This window comes from Lagopus muta, chromosome 2, assembly GCF_023343835.1.
Source record: "Lagopus muta isolate bLagMut1 chromosome 2, bLagMut1 primary, whole genome shotgun sequence".
Taxonomy (NCBI): Eukaryota; Metazoa; Chordata; class Aves; order Galliformes; family Phasianidae; genus Lagopus; species Lagopus muta.
Genome location: NC_064434.1, coordinates 43,477,030 through 43,496,090, shown reverse-complemented (window position 1 = coordinate 43,496,090; position 19,061 = coordinate 43,477,030). Strand labels below are relative to the sequence as shown.

Sequence of the window (19,061 nt, the reverse complement as noted above, 5' to 3'; positions counted from 1 at the left end):
TGCTCCACGCTCACCTCTTTGCCGAGGGATCCCATCCCCACTTGCTCCCCTATCTCCCTCACCCATTGCTCACACACCAGGTCCCATTGTGCAACATTCCCCGCCTCGGCAGCTGCTCTAGAATGGATGGTTTTGTTAACTCCCTGTAGCATGCTGTCTGCAGTGGAAGGGATGCTAAGTCACTGGCAACCCTCTTGGAAATGCCTCTGCAGAGCCACAGGACCTCATGCGTGCCTTATGGACGCATGCCACCCAGGGGTTCCCTCCCAGCCCCCTTTCCAGGTCCTGCATTTAGATGTCCGTCACACAACAAAACAGCAAAGGCAAATCTGCAACGTAGAGATCCATTATGCTTTATTTACATGCGTCACCATCTCTTTTACAAACTAGATTACAATTTAAAATGGAATACACAAGGCAATATCTACTAACACCAAGTGGAGTAAGCACTGCGTCTCTACTTCATTTGGAAAGGGGCAGGTTTTGCTCCAAAACAAATTTCCTTCCAATCTCTGTGTAGTAAGGTAATATATTCATCCAGGGCAGCATCTTTTTTTTTTTTTTTTTTTTTTAATTTTTTAAAATTATTTTATAAAATCCTCAGTAAGACTGCAACATGAGAGTGTCTGCTTTCAAATGAAAGTACAAGATAGCCCAAATGAAAAGTATAAACTGTTCAGCTCTTCGGTATGTAAAGACGGCCATGCGCGCTAAGGCTGTGGATTTAATATTCTTCCAATTTACATGGCTTGAAACAAAAACAGATAAAACAGTTTTACAGATACTGTATACATATTTTTTCCAATCATGCAACTTTTTTTAAAAAAAGTTAAACATGTGAAGCCAAATGTACAATCCATTTTTCCAACCCATAGGAACAAAATGTATCTGGTCCCCCTTCGCATCTGTTGGCAACTCCTAATGAATATTGTGTACGAAAAACAATTACAGGACACTGATTGCCAAGCAATGACGTCATTTGAGAGAAATACATGATCTAAAAGGTTGTATTTTTTGAATCAGTGGCACAGAAATTTCTGGAGTTAGGCGGTGGCCAACCATCCAATTATTCTCATGAGAAAAAAAATTACCAAATTGTTAAATAAACCCAAAAAACTATGACTAAGAACTGCATCAATGCCACCTTTTTAGACCTTTTGTAAAGCGTTTGTTTAAACGACACCGGTGTAATTGTTCTGGGCCTTCATCTGCTTTACGTGCTTTCAGAAGGAAAACTATGCAGAAGAACGTTCAGAAACTCAAAGGCCAAAGTTTTCAAAAGGTGGCTTCCCCCAGTTAACTATTATTTTAAGCCTTACTTTGACACCTACACAAGTGACCCTTGAGTTCAACAAGACGCAGTTATTTTTCAGCACCTCTGGACACGAGAGCAATTTTTAGGCACCTCAGCGTGCGGACGAGGTGGCCCTGGGGGGCAGCAGGCACCTCTGCTGATTTGAGAAGCGCCAGCCCCAATGACACCACATCCATGTCCCAGACTTTCGATGCCTGACGTGAGGCACTTCAGTTTGAAAGTTTTGGCCGCAAAAACGAGCAACAGAAACCAAACCAAACTGAAGAGGTTGTCCAAGTCCATCCCTCTTCAGCTGGTGCTGAGATAGTCTCCAGCATAGGGGCCCAACGTGGCCTAGATACGCCAATGGAAATGCTCTCCTTGACATTGCTGGGAGGTAGATTAAGCCTTTCAGTTGCTAATGCTTTTAATTAAAAAAAAAAGCAAACCTTCTCTGCCATTGACTGGCTGTCTCTGAATCAATTGTCTCCATTTTCTGAACAGAGCGGACTGTTTTTCTGTCTATTTATGCCAGTGTGAGCTAGCTCTGAGTTCGATGTAACAAGGCTGCCCTGGCAGAGCACAAATTGCCGCAGGCTGTTTTGGACTAAGGGGCCTTCCCTTGCACTGGACAACAACTGCATCCACGCAAAGGAACAAAACTGAACAATGGGTTTTTGTCAACTCAGCCATCCACCACCACATCAACACCGGTGCTGCCCACACGTACCACACACCTGGCAGGTGGCATTTGGAAAGGCCCTGGGCCTCACTGCGGACATCACCTGTTCATGGAGCTCTGCTGGTGGCCAAATCCTCAGGGTATGGGGACAGCCACCACAGAGGTGCCTGGGGAAGGAGCATCAGAGGACAGGCCTTTGGTGTGCACTCACATTTTGGGGTCCGCCAGGAGGCTTGCAGGGAAGCCCTTGACTTAACTTTTGTTAAGAAGCGTCTGCAGTTGGACTGATAAGCAAAGTGACACCTAGGCCTGGTGTCCTGTGGCATGCCAGTGTCTGCTAACAACCAGCCTCCTTGAATATGGAGATGGGCAGCAAGTGTCAGCTACCTCCCGGGGATTTAATCGCCTAGTCCCTATGCTGGCAAATAGACCAAGTGAGTGTGAAAATAAAAGTCTCCTTCTTTTTAGAAACGAGAATGATAAACCCTTGGCTACTTGGAAAAGTTGATATGCTACAGGGCAACAACAACCACAGCTGCACAGAGTTTACACAGTCATAAGTGCGGGGTGAAACCAAGAGGTGCATCTTTACGAGAACACTGTGAGCATGAAGGGGTTACGTTACGAAACAAAACTTCCATCACACGGGGAGCTGTTATTTCACCAATATCACCTTGGGGACCCGGAAAGTGAGGAGCGAGGAAGGACCCACGAGCGCTCGCATGGGTGTGCATGACTGTGCGTGTGCAGTGGCAGTGGCGAGAGGGAGTCACTCCACATTGCATGGTACACGGACCGGTGGCAACTCATGCACTGAAACTTTGGGTTAAAATGCTAGTTGGTTTTCCTAACATCCATGCATAATGATCCATTTCTGTACATAATAAAATATATTTATATATTTATATGCATAATGCCTTTATGCAAAGAAAAAAGCTTCATATATCACTTTGGAGAATTATGTATACACTGTCCTATTCAGAACGTCTTCATACCAAGTTCTTATGTACCACTGGTGTTTTCCCCTCTTTTTTTGTATCCCTCCCCCCAAGATACTAATAAAAAGTAATCAAACTTTCCAGATTATAGAGAGGATCTATACAGCACCATACCTTTTATTCATTATTATTATTATTCATTTTACAAAAGAAAATCTTAAGAAGCAAAATATATAAAACTGCCTTGTCTTTCAGTGTCATTAATCCTGTTACAATCTATGCTCATATGAAAAGCCATTTGCATGACATTGTCACCTTACCATTCCCTCTCTTGCTGCTTTTTCTGCAATGGATTATATACAATGAGAAGGAAAAAAATCATCAAGGATATGTCAAAAAAAAAAAGAAAAGAAAAAGGATCACTGATGCAATTACACACACTGCAATAATCTGCGCCTGGACACCCAGTGCTGCTGCCACTGCAATCGACTTGCTGATGCACACAGCCCATTCGCTCGCCTTTCCTGCAAAGGACAGTGTTTCCCTTTATTTTTGCTTCTCAGACAGCTCATTACAGGTGGTTTTACGCTCAGCATGTCTGGCAGCAGAGGGGCAGCTCAGCCTAACAGTTCTCACCATGCTATTTGCGGCAGCCCTGCTAACATAAGGCAGGAGGTGAGCCCGCTCCAGTGGGCAGCAAGCAGGATCCCATGGCAGCGAAGGCAGCAGCACCTGTGGTCAGTCCATCCTCACCAGCACCAGCCGGGAGGTCTGCCTCGCTGGTTTCCCTGGCTTTGCAATCAACTCTGGCTTGATGCTTACAGAAAAACGGGGCCGTACCATTAAGTTTAAGGAAAGAATGAGAAAGAAACAAACGAACCAACCCAACAAGCAAAAGGACCAAACGAATCACCTCTCTCTGGAATTTGGTAGGTTGGTTGGTATCATGAACGGTGTCTATCTGGAGAGCCCTGACATCTGAGCAACGTTGGGTTATGATCATTTCCTTGCATGTATGCAGTGTTTCAGATTCCCCACTGAGAGAAAGCAAAAATGGTCAAAAATCTACGGAAATCAAACTGGAGGTTGCAGGGAGGAGGGTGGGCAGACAGGGAGAACCTCCAAAACAAAAAGCCAACTTAAAACATCCCATAAACCATTAATATATTGAAACACCACATACTCATTGACAAGTAACTACTGTAAAGGCTACACAGTGTGTTCTCAACAGGATGGTGCTGAACATTGTCTCCACAGCAGGTGCTTGGCCATCCCAGAAAAGGAAGATTTTGCATACTTCAAAATGAGTTCAATTCCAAAGAAAAAGAAAAGAGAAAAAAAAAAGGAGGATCTTCACTCAGATAAGGGGCCTTTTAACAGTCTGCTTTGATAGGAGAATAACGCAGGGTTCACAAACGTCATAAGCTGTAAACAGTATCACTGTCCACTTGCTGACAGCAGATTTGGCAAAGGGTTCTCTCTCTACATCTCGTGTCAGTTTGAGGGCCTGGAAAGAAAGAAGAAAAAGAAGAAAAGACAGTGAGATTGCTACATGAAGGGAAAAAAAAACCCTACAAAACAACAACAAAAAGCCAACTGAGCAAAGCTCCAAACCCAGTTTACATTGACAAGCAATTTTAATTTGTTTTCATCCAGAAGCTTCGAGTGCATAGCAAAGGATAAGTTTACACCAATATCCCTCACGAAAACGTTTATCTCTTGCCACAGTCTGTGTGTCTTTTCTTTTCTGGCTAATGGCAATGTCTAATTAAAGAAGCATCGTCTACTTGCCATGCATATTTCCAGGTGAAGCATGGAAGGATCCTTCACCTTCTGGAGACTTTTCATGATCACCCTCTCCATCACCTTGAGCTCTCACCATCACCGAGAGGCTGGACAAATCTGTCAGTATGTGACAAACGCCAGCCCTGAATGACAGCCAAAGAATGCTGCTCAAAAGCAGCAGCAAGGAGCCACCAATTTTGGATTGGACTGTTCTCCATGAAACATGAACATTTCAACACGTCAAAGGTCAGGTTTTTAAAGGTGGGCAGAGGCTTAAGGATACAGGTAGGCACCTCAAAGTGTTTTTGAAAAATATGTACATTTAAACATTCCCATGAAATCCTTTCATATTCCTTTAGGAATCTCACATGGTAGCCATCTGTATTGCTTAGCATGTGACTCCTCAAAGAGCCAGCTTCTGAACCCTGGGCTCAGCCCCCATCACCTAAAGCCTTTTGAGGACTTTCCCTGAGATGAACGACTCATGTTTTTCTACTGTGCAAGAAGCAGAGGACCCTTGCTGAAACCACAGAGTAATCTGAGTCAATTACAGGAATGTTTTTTCTCTCTGGAAAGCCTGGTATCAGCCACCCTCAGGAAAAACCATGGATTTAGGGGGACTGCTGGATTAATCTGGGAGAGCAGCTCCTGCGAGGGAAATCTCCCAGCGTTACAAAAAGGCTCTTGTGAGATGACTCCATTACTGCACAGACTATTCTGAGGCTTCTCCTTTTTAAGGTTCCAGACACTGATCCTATGATAACATTTTATTAAAATGATCTATTCTGATAATGCTAAATGATTGATGGAAATTTAATCATTTTGTCTGATGGTTATTAGAGCAACAGTGTGACAGCTGCTCCCTGCGCCATTAGGGGAGAACTTCATTCAGAGTGGCTTAGGGAACAGACAGATTGCGTTTTTCACCCAAACAAAATTTGGCTTTAGCCTTAATTACGTGCAGGGTTTTGGGGTAGACTGTTTTATGAATAAAGGGATTTCCGACTGGATCAACATATTGATTTCTTCGTTTCCAAAGAGTAAATTAATGCTAGCCCTTTGCTAATGTGACTGCCTGGCAACAATTCCATTTGGTGTGTGTGTCTCCATGGCCACAGCAAGGTCACCAGGAAATCCCCGGTTACCAGACAGGCCTGGTAACTCCCAGTGTAAGCCAGCAGTGGATTTTTTTGTGGAACAAATGAACAGCTGCCCTTTGCAGGGCCGTGCTCCCCTACTTCTCACTGCAGCCACGGCACTGAGGCTGGAAACTGGTGGCTTCCCAACGTGGCAGCTAACTGAGCTCATCGGAAGGATGGGTTCAGCACTGTGCACTGCAGCGGCAAGATGGGCAGGTCCTACAGGGCAGCCAGCTAAGCTAAGCACGGGCTGAACTTGAGTCCTGCTGACTTCAGATGGAGCTTATTATTAAAAGGAAAGGAGTACAGGAACTCTGAAGTACCAGAGTAGTGCTTACTATTTGAATTAAAAATGTACGTAGGATAGTGTCCTATGAAATACGTGACAAAATATTCCTGTGTGATGAGAAATAAAAGTGAAGGACAGATGTTCACAAGCATAACCTGTGTAAGTGGCACTGCCTGATGTTACCTTCTGAGGACACCAGTCCCTCAGACTGCACAAACGTCCAGGAGACTGAGGCTTAACCCAGGGAAATGCACAGCAGAGGTGGAACTCACTCATAGCAGAACCGAAACACGTTCAGTTCTCACTGTTCTGTTTACACAGACTTTGCAAAGGGATTTAAAAATGGAAAGAAGCAGATCAAAGTCTTAACCACTGCACCTTTAAATTACCCCATTTCAGCCCGTAATAGACCCACACACTCTCACTTTCTGTTTCACCACAAAAAGCCTCTGTCAACCTGGTGATAGTCGCCCGCTATTACGCAGCAATGAAAGCCACATCAGGCAGGGATGTGAAAATTCCAGCTACATTCCATACACGAGTGGTCCTCCACCACAACCACCCAGTTCTCTCCCACCCCAGCTCCAGCATCTCCAGCCACCACTAGGATTTCTCCTGCTCCCAATGGCTGCTGGAAAAGCTCAGTGTCCACAACGTCACCCCCAATCTGCAGAGAGCAGCGCTCAAAAGCAGAGTGATGGCAACAGCTGGAGGCTGTGCAGCTCTCATAACAGAGGTTGGGCTCTGTGGCTCACAGGCACGCGCTGGAAATAGGGGCAATTCCACTGCTTTGATCCCTTGGGTACTGAACACTGGACATCACAAGAAGCACATCTGCTGGACATCACAAGAAGCCAAAGGTCTTTATGAAACTACAGCTTATGGAACCACACATGCATGCGGTTGGTGAAAATGAACACTTTAAAAGAGAAACAGAAAAAGCATTAAATTAGGAGTAGCTCAAGATGAACTCTTGCTTTATCACTTCCCACAGACATTCTGAGCTTTAGATGCTAAATCTGCTTATCCTATTCTGTGGAAGAGCATAAAACAAAACCCGAAGATTTCTGTATTACTCAGTTCCTCAGTTTGTAAGCAGTTATGTGGGAGATAAGATGTTCACATTCTGTCCCTTCCTACACCCTCCTATCCTCTACTTTGCTACCGACCTGCTACAAATGCTACCCTTGCTTTACTCTGTTCTACCTGTTAGTTGTGGTTTCCCACTCCACCATCACATTTCCTAAGCTCTGTTTCATACCACATCTCCACCACCTAAGGGGAAAGTGTTCTTCCAAGCCCTACAGCATTTAGTGGACCATTACAGAAGCTCTGAAGGATCATCTGCTCCATTTTGTTTTCTCCCTGTGCCAATTACACAGCATTAGAAATTTCTTCAGGTTGCAAAGGCGATGGATGCAGTGATGCTCCTCAAGGGCAAGGTACAGATGATGTACACTGCTGGTATGTTTATCAGTAAGCCACATAACAAAGTTCTGCAAAAAGAAAAGTGATGTACTCCTTCACATTATCATAGTTCTAGGAACTGCACCATCAACACAGCGCTCCTCCATAAAGAAGCCTACTGAGTACCTCCTCATTTGGCTGGGAGGCTTGATGAATGGACTGCATCCTGAAAAACACTACCAAAGCCTGTAAAACAAGCATTTTTCCTGGGTACCACTCAGCAGGGACAGGAAATCCCAATAATGCCTTTCACAAGTAGCAGGCCACAGATTCAGGATGGAAACGTTGTGAAGGAAATGCGTGTCCTTCAGTGACAAATGTGCATTTGATTTGGTGCCACTGACCCCTGTTTCTGTCATCACCCTCAGCAGTACAGCTTCTCTAAAATGGAGTAGGCTCAAAAAGGAACACTGCAGGAATGATTTCAGCTTTTTCCTTAAGTGAATATTCGGCCATAGGTTTTCACAGCTCAACACTGAAGAAAATATTTGTTAGAATTGAACGAGGAAAATAACTGCTGTGGCTTTCTATAATGACAAAGTTGCAGAGCGACATTTTTCATAAATCACAGAATGGTTTGGGTTGGAAGGGACCCTAAAGATCATCCAGTTCCACATGGGCAATGCTGCCACCCACTAGACCAGGCTGCACCATGCCCCATCCAGACTGACCTTGAATACTTCCCAAGACCTCCACAACTTCTCTGGACAAGAGAAGAACGAAAAATAGGAATGCTGACTCTGTGGTGGTACCTTTTAGGCTTAGCATGTGCTGCACAGGAGTGGCACTGTGCCAAAATGCAGTGCCGAAGTCAGGATGTGAAGTCTAAGGGAAAGAAAAGAGCTGGCATCTTCACGCAATTTCTTCCGAAGGTCTGAACATCCAGTCATGTTGCAACTTCACTTTTTCTCTTTGAATTGTGCTCAGAAAAAAAAAAAATCCTGGTTCAGACTGGTGGGCAGAGAGCAAGAGCAGAAAAATGGAAAGACTGAAAAAGCAGCCCAGAACTAGGGCATATGGGAGCTAAAAATTTGCTGCACTGGTATTGCACAGGCATGTAAAGCACAAAAGTGTATCTTTTCCTTCTGTTGCTGCCTTCTCACTCCAGAACACATTGCAAACCATAGCAGACAACCAAATAATTTGGAAGTAAATGTAACTGAAGATGTCAGATCATTCTTTCTCCCTGTGTCAGTTCTGCAATAAAAGGCTTGCTAAGGACTGTAGTGAGGTGCCATAACTCAGATTGGGTATTAGGAAAAAATTCTTCTCAGAAAGCGCAGTGAGGCAGTGGCACAGGCTGCCCAAGGAGGTGGTGGAGTCACCATCCCTGGAGGTGTTCAAGATATATGGAAATGTGGTACTGACAGATGTGGATAGTGGGCATGGTGGGCATGGGCTGCTGGTTGGATTAGGTGGTCCTAGTGGTCTTTCTCAACCTTAATGATCCTGTGGATCTACAACTAACGATGTGTTATCCTGATGGACCTTCCTCTACCTTCTCTTCCTTTGCAGAGGCCAATGCTGTTTGTCATGTCTGCAATGCCACTGCTGTTTGCTCCTGAACAATAAGCAACTTGCAGCACCACAGAAATTCACAACTTTGCCAGATGCCAAAGCCTGTCTTTTCATTTCGTACAGAGTAAGCCTCTGTGAAGATTTAAACCAGACTGCACAGCATAAATGACCATCTCTATATAACTCACCACTCAAGTCATCTAAATCTACATTTACCTTGCCATGCACTTTATAATTTGTCTGTTTGACAATGGGGTAAAACAGAAGAAACAGAAGAAATCTTATTCTTTCCTTGTTCTATTTTTTCTGTAGAACACAGATCAAATGTAATCAAATCATTACTAGATTATCATCTTTTTATGCATGTGAACAGGTTAAAAAAAAAAGCTGAATTTTCACAACCGTTGATAAAGCTTTAGAAAAACTTCTTACAGAAACACAGAAAAATCTAGGCTGTGAGGGGAACTTTTGAACATCATTTGGACCAATCTTCTGTTGAACCTTAGGTTCGGTTACTCAGGACCCTGTCAGGGCACACCTGGGCTATTTCCAGTAACAGAGTCCACCACTCCTCTGGTCAGTTCACTTCACCTTGTAGGTGGGCAAGGTTCCTTCTACCCATTTTACAAGATGGGTACAAAAAGAGACATCCAGAGAGAAACTGGTTCACCCATATTCACACATTTGAAAAGAAAAACAGATTGGGGTTTTCCTTACGTACTGGGACCTGATACTAAACAACCTAATTCACAGGAAATTCTGCACTTGCTTGCAAGAGGAGCAGGCTCATACAGACGACACTACATATGCCACTGTGTTGTTGCCCATACAAAAAGACCATATGCTGCGACACTTGTTTTTACACCTCCAGATATGTCACTGCGCAGTGATGCTGGCTTTCCTGCACAAGCACTGCTGATAGCCAATTGGCTTTGAGAACCATTGCATCAGGCTGGATTCAAACCTCTGCCCTAGCCAATGAAGAAGAGATTAGATACAAGGCATCATCTCCTCAAATGTCTCCATGCTTCCTACCAATATTTTATGGTAAATTTTATCCTGTCTTCCCTTCACGTGTCTGAGGAGGTCTCCTGAAGGACCTGTGCTCAACACAGCACATTTAAGCAAGATGCTGTTGGACTAGTGCAAGTTGGACGATGGAGGCAAAAAATGCTTGCTAAATTGCCTGAATAACAATGCTTTCTATGAGTACTTGAGAACACTGATACAGATACCTCTACTGTTCAAAGAAAAAGATGGATAACTGCTGTGCACAGGAGTGTACAACACAAAAATGGAGGAGGTATTTGCCCATGCTTTTGCATCTGGAGAACAAGTGTTGGTCTCGGAACTGCAGAGTAAAGGATACCTACCTGCCAGGAAACATCCTGAATTGCAGGTTCACAGCACCGTGGGTTCCTGCTATCTACTCTTTTTCTGAGTGTCCTCATAGAGTGTTTATTTTTCTCTGCCAACTACAGGCCAATAATGCTCATATGGATCATTCATAAAGATTGTCACCAAGTTGTCATAAGAAAGAACCTCCTCTATCATAACTTAGGAGAGTCAGAATAAGGCAAGAGAGGGAAGGCATTTCCTCAAAACCAGATCTCTATGTTTGTACAAAACAATTATCTATGGAAGCTGGAAGAAGCCGTTCGCAAAAGGAATCAGCGCAGGGAAAAACAAGAGGCAAGATCTCTAAAACAGCTGAAAAAGTGCATGATCACATGCTGTTCTCCACAGCATCCTCCAGGAAACTGTCCTTTTTCCCCCTCAGCAATCGCAGACAACCATTGCCATAGCAGCCTCCTTTAGCTGAGCCACACCTCCGTCCTCTTACTGCTCAACAGATGTCTGCTCTGCCAGGCTCCAGCAACGGCTGCCCCGTGTGGTAATCTGAGCGGAAAAGCTGATTAAATGGCCCCACAAACCAGACTAAGGCAGAGCGGTCCCACCACCCAACTGCTGGTACCTGATTTAATGGGGCCAGTGTCCCCATGTGCCTCACAGAGGCTCGATCGGGGGCAACTTTGATGCGACGCCCTGCTGGAGACATGCTCTTCACCACCAGCACGAAGCCTCAGAGAGGCTGTGAGCATCCATCCTTCCCCTATGGACCAGGCAATAAAGGCTGGCTATTAACCCACTGCACCATGCAGCTACGTGCTTTCCCTCTGCCCACATCGTACCTGCGCTCTCTGCCTGTCAGGAACATAAGACTCAAGGCTCTCTGGTTGTCAGTTCATCACTGCGGCTGAGCACTGAGCACTATGAAAAAAAGATCCTGACCTTTCCTCAGCTGCATGACGCTATGCTTCTAAAAAGAACCCCTTAGGATGCGCTTCTTCAAGAAAATATGCTTTTTAGGGGGCCATCCATCAAAAGACAGATGGGAAAAAACAAACCACCTGTAAGCATTCCAGCTATCAGGCAACAGCACAATATGGCACCAACGCTGATCCACAGCTCTGAACAATCACAACAGCTCATTCACATGAAAAAGACAATTTGCAGAGACTCGTTCTGTAATAAAACCCGAGTGCTGCTGATGCAGGGAGGAAAGCACTGGGGAGACCAGTTGATGCGGGCTGTTCTAAAAATATCAGTTTGTGCTGTCATCTGGTGAGAGTATGTCATCCTGTAATCTTGGCATCTGCAGGGACAGCAAGTTTCTGCCTAATTATTGCTGCTGAATCACATGACAAAGCATGAGGCACTGAAATATATATATATATCTGTCACAAAAACAGAAGAACACCCAAACCACACGACCAGACCAATATCTTGGCTTCAGCCATCCTTCGCTCACAACACAAGTCTGTGGACAGAATTCTGTCTGTTTATAGACCTTTTCCCTCAGCTAATAAAACCCTAAGCCAAGAGTTTAGCAAAGCACTTCCAGAGGAGCAAGGGACTCACAGCATCCATACTTTGGCTCCCACTGCCTTCACTACAGCTGAGCACCGGCTCAGTAGGCATCATCCTGACTCACCTGGCCAGGCCTGGGAATCCTGCTACACAGGGCTGCCACAGGTGACACAGAGCTTCTGAAGCTGAGCTGGGAGCTGCAGGGACTGAAGCCCAGCTGTGTGTGAGGTGGCAGCAGCAGAGGCAGCTTTCTGTGCAAGGGAAAGCTGAAGCATCCTCGCAAGCATGGGACCAGCCCTCGAGGAGTGAGGAGCCTGCTTGGGGCAAGTCTTCCTTGGAGATAATGAGACCCCTGTTCTCAGTGCAACACAGAGTTTTCCACACAGATATTTTTGTTTAAAGGCTGAGCTTGGTGTGAGTGATGTTTGACCAGTCACAGAACCACCTTTCAAAACCTAGGCTGGCTGAAACAACACTGAAACGCTAAAACATGCCACCTCCTTAACCACTAACCTGTTACAAATGGAGCAGAAGAATTTGCTCCTCTTGAATTTCCTTCCTTCAAGGTTAAAGCCCCATCTTGACTCCACACAGGAAACCTGCCAGCCCTGCCCAAGACCTTATTTACTGAAGCTAAGAGAGGAGGAAGCAGGGCCATGGCCCTGAAGCCATGGGGGCTCTCAGGCAGCAGCCTCACTAGCTGCAGTCTCCATTGGTCAGCTCTAACAGGAGAAATGGTTTCTGGAAAAGAATAAAAACCATCTTCCTCATGGTATGTTGTCTAGTCAGGGTGCCCTGATTCCACTGGGACAGACTGCACCCAAAGAGAGATCTCTTCATGTGGAATAACCTTTTAAGATGTACTTTTACTCAGTGTTGCTATCCTCAGAACTACGGATTTGTCTTCAGTATGAATTTCATCCAGAAACAGGCTGAATGGAAATTAATAAAACAGCAAGCCGTCCAAACAGATATGGACTAGTGAAATACACAGGCACTTTACTATCTTTCTTGAGAATTTGCTTTATCAGAGATGTTACCCACCAAATTCTGTGAACAAATTCAGGACATTTCTATTAGTGGCTTGCGTGCTTTACTGCCATAGTAAGATGACTTGGGACTTCAGTGATTCTTGGGTTGAACGAGTGGCTCTAAATGCTCTGTGCTGTATTTTGCTTCTATTTCCAAACAAGTCAGCGTGGCTTCACACAACTCTGCTGCAGTGCCCAGAGGGATCCAGCTAAATGGCACATTAAAACCTCTCCCAGAAGATGCAGCTCGATGAGTTTTGCAGGCAGCAAAACCAGCTCAAGAAGTTCCTGCCTTATTTGCATGGAGCCGCCCTACACCCCTTCCAAGCCTTGGCAGCACAGCTGGCTGTGGAGCTCTCCTGTAAGCTGGATCACTGAAGGAACAGAGGTAAATAGAGCTTCTTTGGGGAGTTCTGACACCACAGGAGATGCTGCTAAAGTGATCGCTGATCACCAGCTCATGACATTCCAGGCAGCTGTGAAACTTCCCCATTGCCCTCCCCATCAGTTTGCTTGAGGTTACTCTTAGCAAACACCAAATCCCTTCAGCTCCCCTGGCTGAGATGGACACAGAGCTTAGCACCACGTGATGGGAACACTAACAGAACGGGATGTAAAAACACCGGGTATCCTGGAGAGAGGTTAGGGAATAGCGAGTAGGTGACCTCCAGCGGTCCCTTTCAAACCCTTATGATTCTGTGATTTGTGTATTGACAAGCAAGCAGAAAGAACAACCAATGATTATCTGTGTGGGTGGAGGGCAGATACAGTGCTCTCGGGAAGTAAGCGCAGGTAGGGGAATAGAGGCCTCAACTAGCTTAACAGGGGGAATTATGGCTGTGTGAATGAGGTAAGAACAAAAGTATACTGATTTCTCCTTTATTTTGTGCAAGAGGAAAAGCCAACCAACCAAATTTTGTTATGAGCACCAATTAAGGCCTGCTGAAAGGCTGGAAATGGCGAGCCTCGCAGGCAAAGAGCCAACACAGTGAGAGCTGGTGAACATGCAAAGGCTTATGTGCAGCCAATGGTTACAGACACCCAACTCATCATGGTGGCATAGTCTGCATAGGCTTTTGCCTTCCCCAGTGAACAGAATGTAGCTGATTTTCTTTTAAAGCGGAAGACGCTGACACAGGTGACTGGTCAATAATTCACTGAGGAGAGCCATCTCCTCAACAACTCCATCCCCCAAAATGAGGCTTCTCACCCACACATGTATGGGTTCCTCTACTCTAAGGCACACCCTGGGAAGGACTGGGGTGGCCATACTCTCCCTGTGCGGCACAGGATAGAGTCAAGAGGCAGTGGGGAACTGCTGCAAGGAGGTGGCTGATACTGCACCTCCCTGCTGCTTCTGGGTCTCCCCACCACCTTCTATCTACACACAGCACATGACTGTACTGAAACAGGAGCTTGCCTTATTGTGTGTCATGCAAAGCTGTCAATTACATCTCTTTTTTTAAGCATATTGTACTGCTGGATGCTTCACCTCGGACAAAAATGGGTTTCTAAATTCCAACAGCTCACACGCTTGGAGGAGGAGACAACAAAGGTGACCTGACGCGAGGTTCTGCTTTATGGTTCATGAATCACTTTTCTTTTTTTCCCCTTTTCTTTCTTAAATGATCGAGCACTGGAACTGAAAAAACAGAAGAACTCAGCTGGCACCCTAGCCTTGCCACAATGCACAGACAGTGGAATGCAGCATCCTCTACAGCCCACCTCCCAACCTCACCCCGCAGTGCTCTCCTTTCCAGAGTGATGTGAAAGAATCAGAAGAAATCATTTGCCTGGAAGAGAAAGTACTCCAAACACACAGGGAGATATTCAGGAGGCTCACCACTGCTGTTCACATACTGCAAAGCTTCCCCCTGAACATTTAACTGTGAAACAAAGGATGAAAACTCAATTAAAGATTAAAGGGTCACCCACTAGCAAAGTCAAAAGACATGGATTCTTTCTTTCCATCCCTCTCTCAGAAAAGAAGAAAGTTGGAAGTAAGCTGCAAAATGAATGAATGCCTGAATGAACGATACTCTGCACACTGTTCTGAAGTTTGCAGAATACCTTCAATAATTTATAGCCAACCTTTTATCCTACTATATTTTGAAATCTACTCCCTTATACTAATAAAATAAACAAAGGAGAAAGGGCACTTTGTATGGAACTTATTCCTTGAGTCAGTGAATGTGTGTCTAAGCAGGCAGAGACGTATGGGTGGGAGCCTGCAGAATCACAAAGGATGGCAGAAGCAAAGTTTACAGGCTCAGATGCCTCCACTTGCAGATAAGTACTGAAAAAAAACCACAGCAATCTGGAGAAAAATAATGTGAGGTAGGTAACATTTGAAAAGAACCTATGTCAGAACCCAAATCTAGAGATATTCTCTCGGTGAAGTCCAAAAGGAAATGATACCTACTCTGGTCCTGTGGGGGACCAACCATTTTTGCAAAGTTCCAGCACTTAAAACAGGATGTTCCTGCAACCAGGATCCCACTTTTGTTACTTCAAAATATAATTCCTTGATTTGCTACCTTCTTTTTTTTTTTAGCAAGAATTACATTAAAAAATAAAAATAAAAACAAGCAATTGCACTAGCATTACCATACACAGCAGCAAACTATTTTAGTCCAGCTCTGTGACATACACTTGGCTTAGTGTATGTCACAGTGGTGCAAGCACTGATCTTGCAAACTCTTACTTCTCCCAGCAGTAGTATTTCTCCAGTGACCACAAAGCCCCTTCCTCATCCCTGTGTAACACAGCTTAGCTACGTGTGGCACTGGCTGCAGAGAGGAATCCATTTGTTGCGACTTCAAAGAAGACAAACCGGAGCTCTCTGATTCCTAAAACCCACAAATATTCCACCTTTGTTTTCCTGATTTGTCATTAACATTTCTTACGTCCAAATTAAGAGGGACACAGCATCAGATGCGTGCTGACCGTGCTACAGCTGAACATTTTATAGCTTAGCCTAATTTCCCTCCACACCTCCCAGTTTTTCTTGGTAGCGCCTGCTGCATACCAAAACATAGCAAGCCATTGCATGCCAAATTAGTATTATTAGTATGCGCTAACAATTAAGTGGTTGGTCCAAACTCCAATAAAACCAAGCATTTTACCACATCTACAGGGCACTGACCTGTTTGCCCATTTTCCCTGTCCTCAAAGATCCTTCAGCCTGGTACCCAACTTTGTGATGAAGCCTGTTTAGCACCAGTGAAGTTCCCCACATTCAGACTGACAACGTTCTGTGCTGAGATGAGGGAATCAAAGTTAAAATCCAGCCCATCTGCATCCATGAGTTCACTGCGGATGATGGACTCCATGTCACACTCCAAGCTCCCATTGAAAATATCCAGGTCTAAGTCACTTGGGAATTTCTCGTGTCCCATGACCGGAAGGTTCATGCTAGAGGAATACAAAGAGGAGCCTGAGAGAGGGTCAGAAAGTGTTTGCATAGACTGATTGACAGGCGACTGCTGATGTTTGGATCCCAAGCTGTTGGAGTCATTCAAGCCTATGTTACTGATGGAATTGGACAAGGCACGGCTGCCGCTAAGAGGAGAGCTGTGAGACTGGTGCTGGTGATGGGGCAGGCTCTGATTGACCAGACCGCCCTGACTGGACTGCGCAGCAAACGACATCATGGGGTCATTGCGGAGCATTATGTTCCTGCGGGAGTTCTGGGCGGACACAGCTGTGCTGGCCTGGGACATGAGCGGGTCAGACTGTGTCATCATGACATCGCTGTGACTAAGTGCATCTGAGGCGAGCAGATCCTGCAGCGTCTGGTTGTTGTAATGAGAAATGGAAGAGAAGGTAGCCTGCTTGTTCTCCTGAATAGTCTGCATGGGCGACTGGCGGAGGGAATTCAGGGACGACGGCCCAAACACGGCGTTGTTGAAACTACTCGAGGGGGAGCCCAGCCCTGAACCTTTGGAACCATATGGAAAACTGGAGCTTCTCTGCATTATTCCTCCTGTGGGCGACTGCTGGGAGGAAGGGAGTGTTATATTGTCCAAGAGGTCGTCCATGAGGTTATCTGTCAGTCCATCGTTCAAATTCATTGTCCCAGCCATATCAGTCAACCTAGGCAACTCCACAGTGCATGGTTTGTTTACCGAGGGGGACAAGCTCGAAGGACTACTGTACAGCATGGGAGAAAGTGGAGCGTCATCATCTTGAACATCATCCAGCTCGGTGCTCGCCAAAATTGGCGACAAGCGGCCACTTATTGTACTGGCGTTTGAATTTGTCCGGGAGCGAAAATCTGTCCAGGCATCCAGCTCATCACTGCTGCGGGAAGTCGGGCTCCCCGGCCACTTGGAGAGCTGCGAAGGGCTGTCCTCACTCGCCTCCTGGGCAGTCTGCAGGGCTGCCTTTTTCTTCGCCGCCCGCCCTCTGCTCTTTGTGTACTTGTTGCTGTTGTCCATGGACACGGCGCGTCTCCGGGGCGCCTTACCAACTTTTCCACCATCCGGATTGATCATCCACCAGGAGCTCTTCCCAGTGCCTTCGTTCTGTACCCTGATGAATCGGCTGTGGAGTGACAAGTTGTGCCGGATTGAATTCTGCAGGAAAGGAAGAAAACAACATGTCAAGAGCAGCACTCCTTTTGCTACCCCAAATCTCAATCGCAACACCAGCATCACAGGAAAATGACATGAATCAAAGTGCTGGGCCCTCCTGGACATCACCGTGTTTTCTTGGGTAATGGAAATGGGAAGGCCGGAGCGTGAGAGCACCTTGCCAGCGTGCTGATAGTCAGCAAGTGCCATGCCTGCACTAGCTGGGCATTCCTGCTACCTACCCTTATACCCCAGAAGCTGCATCCTAAGGAACAGAGCTTGTAAAGGAGCTAGAAGAGACAGCTGGGAACATCAGAACAAGGGAATAGAATGTCTAGCTCCTCTTTGCCAAGAACCCCCCTTCCCTGGGATATGGATGAAACCAGAGGCTGTTGCTCATGCCCTTAAGTCAGTCAACAGTACCTGACTTGAGGGAGCTGCACTTCTCCCCTTTCAACTCAGGATAAACCTCTACATTATCAGCAATCTTACCATCAGCTCCATGAAACAAAACGTGCAAAGTCATTGCCGAAGTCTGACTCGAGCGGTAGTCACGCTCACTGCAGTCCTGGCAAATGTCTTTTTAATTCTTCATCGGCATGTGTGTTTGTGTATTTATTCTAATTCTTGAGCAAACTGCATGTGCTGCTGCTCCTCTCCCACAGGCACACTGTGCATAAGCTGTGCTTTCTCTCTGATGAGGCACACCAGAATTACGCCTGTACCACGGCAGCCAGCCAGCTGTCCCCACACTATGGTATCCTCACAGTTCTTCAAAACGTGACATGACACAGCACACAGTGATACACTTGTCCCTGTAAGCTGCTGTATGAGGCCACACACAGTTGTACGCCCCACGCTGCACATGGGGAGGTGCATTCGCAGCCTTGCTGAAGTCAGCAACATCCCCAGTCTGAAAGCCACACCAGTGATCATCACCCCAAACCAAGTGGCAGAGAAACCCAGCCCACAGCAGCCCTAATGAAACCACACCAGATTTATACAGAATAACTGAAATGAAAATCCCACTCTGCTCAACCTACTGCTGCTGGGCTTAAAATACAGCTCAAAAAAGGACACGTAAGTAGTACTGGCTACTGAAATGCTTCCGGAGGACTGGACTTTCTTTCTCATGTGTAAGGCAAATATTTTTGGAGTGATGCCATATCCTTTTGACATAAGTGTTACGCTATTCCTGCACGTTAAAGATGATCAAGTTTAAAAAGTTGAACGAGGGTTTTTGTTTTGTTTTGTTTTTCCTTTTTCAGTTTTGGCAAATATTAGCTATAGAGGATAAAATTACATTTGTTCTACCAGCATGCTTTAAAAGCATAAAGTCAACAGGATCATAGCACTGCCAATCCATCTGGCATAAGCATCCTTCATTTACAAAGCACTGAAGAAATTCCAGGTTTAAACGGACAAAGAATGTGTCAATCAACAAATCATTCGCAAGCATCTCAATGCTTGTAG

At 45.5% G+C, this 19,061-nt stretch overlaps 1 protein-coding gene across 1 annotated transcript in view; it reads right to left on the bottom strand.

Moving 5' to 3' along the window:
* Positions 1-550: 550 nt before the first annotated feature.
* The window catches only part of FOXO3 (forkhead box O3), an 84,798-nt gene continuing 66,287 nt past the window's right edge, over positions 551-19,061 (bottom strand). The window contains exons 2-3 of the mRNA XM_048937635.1: positions 16,160-17,591; positions 551-4,421 (exon numbers count right to left, since the gene is read on the bottom strand). Of these exons, the coding sequence (XP_048793592.1) occupies positions 16,194-17,591 (1,398 nt within the window). The 3' untranslated portion in view covers positions 551-4,421; positions 16,160-16,193. The remainder of the gene's footprint in view (positions 4,422-16,159; positions 17,592-19,061) is intronic.